Here is a 12,878-nt window from a genome sequence, read left to right on the forward strand (position 1 = left end):
CAGGTTTATGTGTGTATAGTCTTTACAAGGTTGGTTCACCTTCTCGTAAAACTTGCACGTGACATTAGCCCGGAATAGTTGTTCCAGTTTCTCACGATCTATGTCCTCCTTCTGGCGCTTTTTCCTCCTCAGGATCGTCCTCAGGTCAACTCATTTCGCGCTCATCGATACTTCCTCATCCAAATTCTTCCTCGTGGAAATGCTTAGATAGTTTTTCCCCAAGCTCTGACTCAGTTTACTAACAGGGAATTCTTACAGAAATCAAAAAATGTTTTTATTACCAACCCTTTCCCCACTTTAAAGACATTTTACCCTTTCGATCCCTTCCCGAAAAAAAATTACATTAAATTTTGTAGTAGAAAAAAATGCATCTACAACAGTTTTTATTGTGAACATTGAAACTTATGGTAAATTTATCGTAAAAATGCCACAAATTCTAATTTTATGCATATTTTTGTTTCTTATTTTATGCTTTAGAATTGGCCACATTCCATCATAAATTGACTGCCGTTTTTAATTACCGTGAACGTACCATATTCTGCGCAGTTAAGACATTTTTATGATTCTTCCGCTATTCTAAGTATTCTAGATTTAAATTAACAACGCGGATAGCAGCAAAGTGTAGTGCTAAGGTCTATAATATCTGGTAAAAAATATGGGAATTATAAGTCGACCAACAGTTGAGTATATTTTTTGTTTTGTAAACTTATCCACGGTGCCTAATTCTGCGCACTCTCTTGTCCATGTTCCTAATTCTGCGCATGTTTGCTCCTAATTCTGCGCACCCAAAAAGTGAAAATAAATACTCCTGACATGCTGTTTATGACTTTAGACGCTGAAAGCACACCAAAAAATCCGGCATTAGCCATTACCATAAATAAATCTATGATTCGGTCTTCTTGTGCTGTCCGGGCGGCAAAGGAATATTGTTATCATTTTGATTGCCTCATTTTAAATATTTTATTCTCGATAACGTGAAAGACGAATTGATTTTGGTTTTCTGCATACTGAACATTACACTTTAGACACTTTTTACTAATAATTCTAGATATAATTAACAAAAGGACGAATGTCGCAAGAGTAAACAAAACGAGTGAGAGTTACTTTTTGCTGAACCAGCATAGGAAAATCAACTCTCACTCGGTTTGTTTACGCTTGCGACATTCGCCCTTTTGTTAATTCTATCTTCAATTGTGTTTTCATATAGAAACCACTTCCCCACGCTCTGACAGCCCCATGAGGTTGGACATTAAAAAAAATAGAAGACATGGTTTCATGAATTGGCGCTCGTAGGTTCGGACCCCGAGACACAGCACAGGATTCCAATAAATGCAAGTTAAAGATTCTACTTGAATTTTCATGCCTCTGTACCTCAGCCATTTGGGTTAGGTTGCGTATTCTTTCGCGATTTCTTCGTAGGATACATTACTGCGCAGAATTTGGAACATGAATAAAAAATTTGTGCCTAAATCTGCGCATTATTGCATCGCATTTTTCTAAGGAAAGCAATGCATGCAATCACTCTTTTTGTCTAAAACGTGACTAAAATTAATTATTCTTTCTAATTATGCTGGGTAAGTTGATGATTGCAAAGATTTTCGATCATAAATTTGTCAATTTTCTAGAAGGACAATCTTAGCGTTGGTGCTAACGATGATGTTTTCTGCCATATAAAATACTATCAGTTTGACGTTAAATTATTTCGCTCTCAAATATTATGGTCCGTTTGTGAATAATGACGTAATATTCAACAGACATTTATAAAAAAATAACGCAATGATCATAGTTATGCACAATGTTAAAAAATACTCATATAAAGAAAAATGCGCAGAATTAGGAGCTGCGCAGAATTAGGAGCGTTCACGGTATATTTTTTTTTCGCCTTAGAAAATCCCATAAAAGAAAGATAACTTTTACTGTAAATGAAATTTTTTTTTCGCGAAAAACTAGATTTTTTTTATTGTTAAGATACCAAATAACCCGTCATTTTTATGGTAGAATCTCTGAAAACCGTAAAAGTTATGGTGGACAACAATAAGTTTGATGGTTCTGTTATCTTTTCTGACGATAAATTTTATCGTTTTTACTGTATTTTGTATCCTGCTGTTACAATAATTTTTATCTTCGTGTTTTGGTTATTTTTTTCCGGGTTTTTATCAGTAGCACTACCCTGTCACAACCTAAAACATTCTCTTTTCACTACTCTTTCAACGGAATGACATACATGCAGTATGCGCATATGTATAGAATCATAGCGCGCTTCTTCAACATAGTCAAATTCTCGACTGCGAAACTAAAAGAGATTTTTAAGCATGTTCGTACTTACCTGAAATCTTATACCGAACTGTCAAAATTTACGTGGAGTTTTTTCTCGCCCTAAACCAAACAAATATCAGCAATATCAGTAGTCGCATGTTAGGACTCGCGTAACTCTGTACAACTCAATTTTTTCAGCCGCATTTGCAAAATCTCCCACTGGCATTCTATGATTCCTATTAAAGGGTTAAGAATTAGAAACCATTTCAAAACCACTCGGCATACTTCGCTGAATTTGCACATTCAAATTACTTATTTTCATATCTCTAAATGTCAGATGCTATTTCAAAAGCCACCAGCCATAATTTACCTCTGACCGGCACACTGACTATAAAAATGATTTTGCTCTATAAAGAGACCCTTATTAAAGTAATATATAACTCAGCATGGACGAACAGTATAGAAGGGACCATAAAGGATTTCACGATTCAGTCGCTTGACATAGATGAAAGCCATCCATCAATATGTTTATCGGAGAACTACACACTTGTGTGGCCAATACGTAAAAATATGTTGTAATTAATCATTGCACTCATTATCAAGCACTAAAAATTTAACTAGCTTATATAGCATAGGGGGAAAAAACAAAGTTAAACATGAATCAAATATCAGACACAGTTAATCATTAGACACAGTTAGAACATTATCTGTTCCAAACCATTTCAAATGGGCAGCGGCATCCCAACAATTGGTCCATTTGTCGGCAATAATGACATCAATTATTTTAACGCCTCCCTAATCTATCGCTTGATCTTCAAATTAAGATCGACACATCAACACCGACCGAAATCACTGCTTTGAATCAATTCTAAAACCGCAACCTTCCAAGGTTCAATTTTTTGCCAATTTTTTCCAGACCACATATGCGTCCCCCGCATTCATAGCGCGATCATAAATCATCCCGCGTGGAACAATCCGTCATCGTGACGTTTTGCCTTCGCAGTGACAGCATCCAGCGCAACATGAAAATAATAGCTATAGCCAGCCAGCATGCTGTGCGTCTGATGTTCACAGCATCGCGCACCGTCCGTAATGTGTGGTATGAAGTCACCAAAGTGGCAGAGGAGATTTATTTCCCGAATTCCGCCTCGGTACTGGAGCCAAGTGTGTGCGAGCATGTACCCACCGAGAACTGAGAAATTAGAATGGACGAGTTGTGCTGTGCTTTCCAGTTAACGTACCCCCAGATATGTTTCTAAATATCAATTGAAGTCCTTGAGCAGCGGATCTTGAATCGTTCAACAGCAGTGCGTGTTGATGCTTCGACTAAATGGCACACACATACGGTACTTAAACATGTAGCCACGTTTGTCGTTTAGCAAACGGACGTCATGATGTGCCTGGTGTCGGGATAATGAAACAAAGATGACAACAACAAAAAAAAACACATAACAAAAATTGCATCATTATCCGCCGAAATTGCCATTGGGGTGATGAACGAGCGGATGATTTGCTTTTTATAGGCGTTGGAATGTGCGGTTTTTTTTTTGTTCTGTTTTGTCGAACTGAGATGTCAACAAATTAGTAAGATTTTTAAGTCTTTTTTTCAGGAATTTTTTGACTGCGTTCCCATTGAGCTAATCTTAACCTTTTTTTTTTGCTCTTAATTCCAGGGAGTGAAGATAAAAATGGACGACGCCGGAAATATACTCATCAGACGCTATTCGAAAAGTAATGTCTACGTCAAAAGCACAGCCAGTCAGCCAAATGAGGAAACGGCCATCGGAGCGGATATTCTGAAGCTTCCCGGACAGGCCATCGAGAGTGAGAAAATAGTTAAGGTAAGAACCGTACCCGACACTTGAACAAATCAACTATTTGGTACTTACCCATGGGATCATTTTTTTTTCTTCCACAGTTATTTGATATGAAAAAGTTCCAGTCGAACGTGAACCGAGAGCTGCGACGTGCCTATCCGGATCGTCGCCGGCTCGAGACCCAGTGCCTGTCGGCGATCGCCTTCGGTAAATCGGAAAATGACGTCCTAGACTGTCCGATTTGGGTGCTGATCATAAACGTAGTCGCGATGGATATGCTGAAGAGTAAACTACCTCCAGGTGAGTGGAACCACCAGAATGAAAAACAGTGAATGCACGTTATTGTGATTATCCTAACGGCATTGTACCGGTTCTAGACTGAGATTTTTTTCTAACCGTGAACTAAGATAACTCTTTGATAAACGAAAATTGGCGGTTAACACGAGCAATCGATAAACTGCTAGAGTTCAAGTTCACTAGAATCAAGAGCCAACGAAGGCAACTTCCGCCATATGGAACCACAGTTCCACTGGCAACTGTCAACGTGATATCAATTTTCCTAATGGGCTTTTCATGACGATCGGCAGCAGTGATTATCAATCCCGACTTCGTTCCACGAAGATCAACGCCGGTGCCTCTTCTTGCAATGGTTTCCTATACCCACCAGAGGCCACCCAGCAGCGTGGGCATTTTGGAGGAATCTGAAATATATGGTTCCATTATCAGAACAATACCGATTCCGCCTGGCGTCCCTCCCCCTTTTTCTTCCTAAATCATTCTGCTCTAGTGCTCTATAGGCCTGAATGGAGTCAAACTAAGCTTCGTTGTAAAATAAAGCACAAGGACCCGTCGGTTTAGGCCACAATCTGGCGGTAGCGATCTTTCAATCCCATAATGCTCTGCCCGCCAATACACACGTGACTGATCGGGGCTGCTGCCGCTGCTGGACGGTCGCGGGAACCATTATAAAATTTGTTGCTGCTGCCTTGCACGTATCCTTATCGGCATGTTTTCATCTCGACATACTGTCATAACGACTGTTCCCCGAAACCACCGGACAGCAGCAGGACGAAGCCAGCGGAATCGCACGGGAATGGACACGTAAACACTCGTGTTGGATCATTGTTTTGCTCTACGCTGAACCTAGCTGGCAGCCAGCAGCCTGCGGTTGGCAATTAATTGTTTTTTGTTGCTTCCACCCGCGCGCATGGTTGCCTGCATTAGAACAAAGAGGATTTCCTTTCTATTTCCAGATGGCGGCCACCGAGCAGCGGTGATTGTACCGTTAGAGTTAGAGACTCGTTCACTAGAACAGTTTCGGGTTACAAGTGTGGCCTCCGCTCGTTTCTCCTGTTGCATCACGGCGATTTATGACAGACGTGCGCATGAGCTTTCAGCAAAATGTTACCTCAACTGACAAATTCCTTTCATCAGATGGAAACGTAAGCAAACCAGGGACGGCTGGAGTCGGAAAGTAACAGTTTCGTTGCAGTAGAATGACTAAGCCCTTCCCTTTTTCGTCGACAATGACATTTAAACTTATCCGCACTTTGCAGATCTTTGCTTATGTCCGTTTACGACGAGCCTAAAATAGCAAATCTCCCTCCCGTGCCGGATTGCAGCAACGTATTCTATAATAAGCTTATTTATGTTTCCCATTATTCGCGTCGTGTGATTATTATGGTTGGACATTAAAGCGCTGGAATTCGTTACGTGTTAACATACTGAGACCAGGAAGGAGTAGTAGAACTGTAACATGATGTGGCACTTTGTGCGGTTGATTACTACTAGTTTCCAGCTGAACGAGCTTCAGTTTTGTCCTATGTTGACAGACATTCCATTGCGCTGTAGTAAAATTAAATGAAATATTAACCTTTCCGCTTTACTGCTTACTAAGAAATAATTGAACAAAATGTGATACTCTCATTTACTTAAACTATCTGGTACTTAATTTAATAAATGAAGTAATTCTCATTACTGCTATGACATTATACTGCCATATACAGCTTAAGAGTTGCAGGCAATGCAATATCAATCGTAAAAAAATCGTCCTTGTCCATTAGGTATCTCATTGCATTAAAAACTAAATTGAAAAACTATTTCGGAAAACTTCAAACAAATGGCTTAAAAAGTCAATCGAAATTAAATAAATATTGAAACGATACAGAAGCGTTCATTATAAAATTCATTTAATAGAAGTATTGTAAATCCCCCTGGCCAAGTTAAAAATTTGTTACAATTTTATTTATAATTCATGAAGAACTTACATTTTGGCTTAATTTAAACAATTCCTAGTTTCATCACTTGACTGCATGGTAGTGGTTAATCGAAAATTACCTGCAGTTTTGACCCCGGAATTCACGCGAACAAACCACGTCGGTTCTTGCGCTTCACCCGACCAAGACCATGAAAAACCAGAAGGATATATTCTTACCGGATTGAAACAGTGCGCTGCTCCTGGTCGTCATGAACGGATATCAGAAATATTGCATTATGCAATCCACTGGCTCGCTGAGGCTTTCTCTGAAAAATTTAATTAACTGCATAATTCAAGTTTGAAGTGCATTTCTAATTGGATGCCCAATTTCAGCACCCATTTCAAGCCCTATTTGAAGTCAGACTTCAAGTCAAATTTCAAATTTTTTAGCCAAATTCAGTTTCAATTTCTACTTTGAGTTTAATTTTAAGTCAAATTCGATTCAAATTATAAGTTTGGTTGTGGGTCCAATTTTAAACCTATTCATTTCCATTTTAAGTCCAATTTTAGGCTAAGTAATGGTGGGAAACTCCAAAGAAAAGAAAAGAAAAAAAGGAAAATTATTTAAAAATGAAGTAAACTCTGTGACATGGTTTTTTTGAATGTTTTTTCCTTGTTTGTCAATTTCTAAACTTTAAATGATAAAATTTTTCTCATTTTTTGTGGTTCCTGAGTTGACTAAAATACTCGGATATCCTGAATATTTACCTAATTCAAAAATTCATATCTCTTGAACCAAAACGTGGAGCAAACAGCTTGTTATTAAAATGTTAGTAAAACAAAGGGAAGGAAAAAACGAAAAAGAGTACGAAGAAAAACGTGACAAAAACTCAACGAACGGGATAAAGCAGAGAAAAACGGAGGGGTTAGTCCCTGCGTAGCGGTTAGCATTCACGCCTCTCACGCCGAAGACCCGGGTTCAAATCCCGAACTCGCAGAAGTCACGTATAACACAAGCTGTTAAAGTGACTATAATCTAACAAAAAAAAGAGAAAAACGGAGAATAAAAACTGATATGAAACAAAGAAAAACGTGAGAAAATGGGAGAGGAAACAAGACATAAAAAGACAAAAAAGTAGAAAAAGAAGAAAATGGGAGAGAAAACAAGGCAAAAAACTAGAAGACTGGACAGAAAAAGACAGCAACGGAAATTAAAAAAAACAAAGCTGAGAGGAAAAAACACCCTAAAGAAACTGGACACAAAAGGAGAAAACGGGGACAAAAATCAAGAAAACATGATAAAATACGGGAGGAAAATGCAGAAACGAGAGCAGAAAAAGAGAAAAATAGAGATAACGAAATGAAAACGGAAGAAAAAGGGATAGAACGGAAACGAAAAACAGAACAGAACAGACAAGGAGAAAGGGGATGGACATAATAAGAGGAAAAACGGAAGAGAGGAAAACAAAAATCGGGAAAAAACAGAGTCAAAAAGCAAAAAAAACGAAAACAGGCACTGCAAAAAAGAAAAATGTCGAAATGTGACAGAAAATACCAAAAAAAAAAGTGACAGTAAAAGAGCAAAAACTGGATAGAAAATGAGGAAAAATGGGAAAAAGGCGAAAAACGAAACAAAGGAATATTAGGACTCAGAAAAAGGGCGAAAAAATGGAAAAATCACGAAGAGAAAAGGGAAAACGTGACCATCGCTGTTCTCTCAATACAGAGAAAATAGCAAGAAAAATGCAGAAAGAAGATAAAGAATAGCGAGAGAGAAAGAAGTAAACCGATAGAAGAAACGAGGAAAACGGCAAAAAGGAGAAAGATTGGACAGTAAACAGGAAAAGTAAAACCTCGGATAAAAATTACTTTAAGCCTTTAAAGCTAAAGAAAAAAGACCAAAAACGGGACATGAAAAAGGAAAACCGAAAAAGAAACAGAAGGAAGGGAGCATCATGAAAAGGGAAAATAGTAGAAACGAAAAATGAGAAGAGAAGAATCTAAAGAGTTAGAAAAAAACGAAAACTGGAAATGAAAAAGGCGAAAAAGAAGATAAGAGGGAAAATAAAAAAATTAACAAAAAAAGAGTGAAACCATGAGGAAAAATAGGACAAAAATTAGACAAAATGGGTACGACAGGAAACATATAAAAATGGAACAATTAAACTAAAGTTATGGAACTGAAAAAAAAAGAAAGCGAGAGAAAAGAGGAAAAATGGTAGGAAAGTAAGAGTAGAAACCTACAAAACGGTACAGAAAAGAAGAAGAAACCGAATATAAAAACGAAAAACGGAACAGAAAAGAGTTAACTTCGTGCCCATGTGTCCATGTTCGAATTAAAATGAAACTGTAACCCTCTCTGTCCCATGGTAGCACAGGTGTTGGTGCTGACTTCCGATACTAAAATTGGCCCATAAAATTTTTAAAGCTTTTGAATATGGATATTTTGATTTTAAAACGTAGTAAAAGTGTTTGACGAATTGCTTATTAATAGCTTTTTCACAGGATCATAAACTGTAAACCACCAAAACACCAGAGAGGGTTAAGTCCAAATTAAACCAAATTCAAGTCTTATTTAATTCCAATTTTAGATTGGATTTGAAGTTAAATTTAAAGTTTGATTTAAAGTCCAGGTAGGTGCTTAAGACACCCCATTAAGCATACAAGCGATAGACATACGAACGGCGTACCGATGCTAGGCATAATGGATTTTAGACATAATGGACGTTAGGCATAATTACAGAGACTATAGATTACAGAGGCGACAAGGCTCTCAAAAACCGCTAAATTTTGAATCAAAGCGGAGAGTTACTTTTATTTATAATGGTACTGTCTATAATCTATAGTTTCTGCAGGCATTATGGACGATAGGCATAATAGGTGATGGGTATAATAGATGTTAGGCATAACGAAAGCAAAATGGATGTTAGGCAATCTGCCGTTAGCTTGCAAAAGGTCCAATCGATTTAGTTTGAAAAAGCATTGCAAGTCTGAGCCAGACTACCAACGAATGACCGCTTTCACAATGGCGCATTCGCATGACCGAAAAGCATAAATTAACGAACTAATATCTGGCATAACATATCTAATGATCGAATCACAAATGGCCGAAACATGAATGGTCGGATCACAAAAGGTCGAATGTCATAAGAATGTAGAATATATACTGTTTTTACTCTCTGCTAGTAGTCACTACACCAAAAAAAATGCGTGCACCTAAATAGACGTGTTTTCTAATACAATTTCGGCCCTCTATGACAGTTATTGAATTTCGGCTATTTTTACGGAAGTGTGCCAAAGGGTCGTTATGCTAAATGTATTTATGCCAAATAGTCCTTCATGAGTATGCCATTGTTTTTTATAGCAAACGACGCAATGCCAAATAGCCTTACGCCAAATGATTTTATTTTAACTTTATATTGGGTGGCCCCGCTTCTCATTTTATTGTGACGGAGCGATGATTGTCTTAAATGCGTATTCATAGCAAAGCGAAGTTTTGTAAATTATGCCTATCGTCCACTATACCTGTCATCTATTATGCCTACCGTCCATTATGCCTACAGTATGTATGCCTAACGTCGCGCACCCGCCTTTCAGCGGTTTCTACTTTTCTGTAAAAATAAATAATATTTTTCAAAATTGGAGTTTTTAATCAGCAAATCCAGGTAACGGAACGTAAAAAACAGAAATCAAAATGTTTTCAAGCTTAAATAAAATTTGGGCACCAGAGGGTTGATGTAGATGCAACAACACTGATTATTGCTGGTTGATAAATATTCTCATGTTATTTTTGTCTAAAAAATAACATTTATTTAACAAAATCGCGGTAACATAAACGGATATCCTGTTAACTACAAAGTGCAGGTAATTAACGTACAAGTAACTTGTATATAATTCGATGCGTAATCTTGAGTTCATATAACTGTGTGAATAAAATATACAGGAGTCACTTTTTACGCTAGCGATGATTTTTCTTTAGAAAATCATTTCAAAATGTTTGTCTTTCGCTTGAATTTCTCAGTAAACTCGCGGCTACGTTTCAAACTACTTGCAGTTTGAAACGGAAAATATGATTGGAATAGAGTCATTAATCGTAAATTAGAATTATCTAAGTTAATCAAGTTGCTCCTTTTTCGAGTAACTACCTACTTGAGATTGTTATATCTTTTTCAAGCAGAAGTAACAGCTTTCCATACCTTTTTGAAAGATTGTTACTCAAATAGTGAATTGTGCTTAATATTTTAGGATTTATTCCTAAGAATTAAAAATATTTTGAGCCCAAATTTAATGTGCGGCAATAATTACTTCAGCAAATATTTATTTTTATTTCATTTCTTGAACACAGTCATATGTTGCAATGAGCTCTGTTTCTAAATTACAGTAGAGTAGGGCGGGGCATAAGTGCGACATCTCAAGTTGTTATTAATTTTCATGAGATAAAAGGAAGCACAGCGATAATATATCTTTATATTAATGCAATCTTCTCATTCAACTATAAACTATCTGGAATAGTAGTGTTATGCAAAATAAATCCTTCATTATTCTGATCAAGTGCCGAATCGCACTTTTACCCCACTAGCGGGGCAAAAGTTCGAAGCATGAATCCATGAAATTAGCACAGCAGTAGCAAACAAAACCATACAATCTGTAATCTGCGACAAGTTTTGGATAGAAATAATCCAAATTTGCACCTTTCTTATTTTCCGCTGGTGTACTGCTGCCTACGTCAGATCACAACTTTACCAAACGTTTTTTTTTTGTTTCACCAGCGGATGGACGCTGTTTTGCTTCAACTAGTATCTGTAGAGCACACAGTTTTGTACAGATCTTCTATTTATAGTATCTCTAATAAAGTGCCTAAATCTGTATATAATTACCTATGCATTTTTGCTTGGTCCATAAATCGCACTTTTGCTCCGTTCATGAATCACACTTTTGCCCCGCTAGGCACTTAACGGGGTTTGATCAATTTATGGAAAAGTGAAATAAATTTTGTAAATTATTCTCACCGCATTTTCAAAAGTGATATGTGAGTGATGTAAAACGTTGCTGCAATTTTTCCACAAGTAACATCCTCCTGTTGATATCGTATTTGCCGTATAGCGAAATATTACATCAAAACCGCTCTAAAATAACATTTACACATAACTCAGCAACTAGGCTCGTAAACAACAAATGCTTAATAGATTCAAGCCGCCAAAGTAGTCACCTATCCATACCAATGTAGTCAATCTATTCGGAATCTACACTGGTAAAACATTGAATCGCACTTTTGCCCCACCTCACTCTATGGCTCCGTAATTGTTAATATAGAGTAAAAGTTCAATTTGCAGCATTTCTGCAAAATTTAGGATGTAAAAATGGCAGGACACTTAACATTCTGATTTTGATTAAGATCAAACTTTAAAGGAATAAACTAAAGTCACATTTTAAAGGATTTTACTCACAATGAAGTTTTTCTATATACGAAAAAAGTTGTTCTTCGTTTTTTTTCTATCAAACCTATTAAACCTTAAAATTATGTCTCGTCGTCCAGAACAAACGGACATCAGTGCAATGACTGAGAAGGTAAACAAAAAAAATCTAACTGTTTAATGGCACGAAATGCGGTCACCAATAAACCGTGTAATTAAAATGTGCAAACAATCAACTTCACCGTAAAAGAAGTAAAAGCAATCACTTGCATGCACTTTATCTGTACGTGAGTGACACCGACTGCGTCGGCGCTGGTGCCTTCATCCTTAGACCCCGTCCAAACTGAGCACATTTATTGCCAGAACCACTTGCGGCAGTACAGAAAAACAAGTGGTAAAGAGGCAAACAAAAAGTCCAAGAACGTGACCTAAAATCGGCCGGCCAACCAACGCTCAGTCACTCAAAAGTGTGATTTTTATTTATCCAACTTTTGCTTCTCTCCAGGCTCCACACCGGCCAGTACGCCACAAAAAGAAGACGGGAACGAAACGAAATAAACCAAAAACTTTTCCCCGCCTTCCATCTAGATTCGGGGGGATTATTGACGAGACGGTTTCTTTGGCCCTCTCAATAGATCATAAATTACCGAAACAGACAGTTCAACGTTCTTTCGCATTATTTGATGGATCCAGAATAATGTCTTGTTACCGGTGCAACTCGAACGGAATACTAATCACCAAAGTCAAATACAAAAAAATAGAAATCATCTTGAAAAATTGAAACTTCCCAGCACAAACGCAGATATTCCATCACTTTTCCACCGACTGCCGGGCCAAGAATCAGTAGTTCAAAAAAATTCCATTCTTGTGTTGAAATGTTAACTACTCTCCTCCTCCTCTGCGATGCGATGCGATGTGATGCTTGCAACTTCGGTCATTTTGGTCAGGTTCCATAGTGCATACCATGATCAGCATACAACAAAAGAGGAAAAAAGTTCGACCACCAAATTATTCCGCACCGTCTCGTAATTTGTCAAGTAAAAATTACTCGCTGATACTTAATTTGAAAAATCCCGCGAGACACGCGGTTCGGCCAGGTCCCGCAGGATTGATGAGCTTTGTACGGCAGGACGCATTAGCGGTCAAGGGACTGTAGCCGACCCGTTTGCGAGAGAACTGGTTCTTAGAGGTCGA

At 37.7% G+C, this 12,878-nt stretch overlaps 1 protein-coding gene across 1 annotated transcript in view; it reads left to right on the top strand.

Moving 5' to 3' along the window:
• The window catches only part of LOC128736686 (uncharacterized), a 224,327-nt gene that overhangs the window by 195,711 nt on the left and 15,738 nt on the right, over nucleotides 1-12,878 (top strand). Inside the window, exons 5-6 of the mRNA XM_053831174.1 lie at nucleotides 3,930-4,097; nucleotides 4,175-4,373. Coding sequence (XP_053687149.1) covers nucleotides 3,930-4,097; nucleotides 4,175-4,373 — 367 coding nt within the window. The remainder of the gene's footprint in view (nucleotides 1-3,929; nucleotides 4,098-4,174; nucleotides 4,374-12,878) is intronic.

The sequence above is a fragment of the Sabethes cyaneus genome, chromosome 2, assembly GCF_943734655.1.
Source record: "Sabethes cyaneus chromosome 2, idSabCyanKW18_F2, whole genome shotgun sequence".
Classification (NCBI taxonomy): Eukaryota; Metazoa; Arthropoda; class Insecta; order Diptera; family Culicidae; genus Sabethes; species Sabethes cyaneus.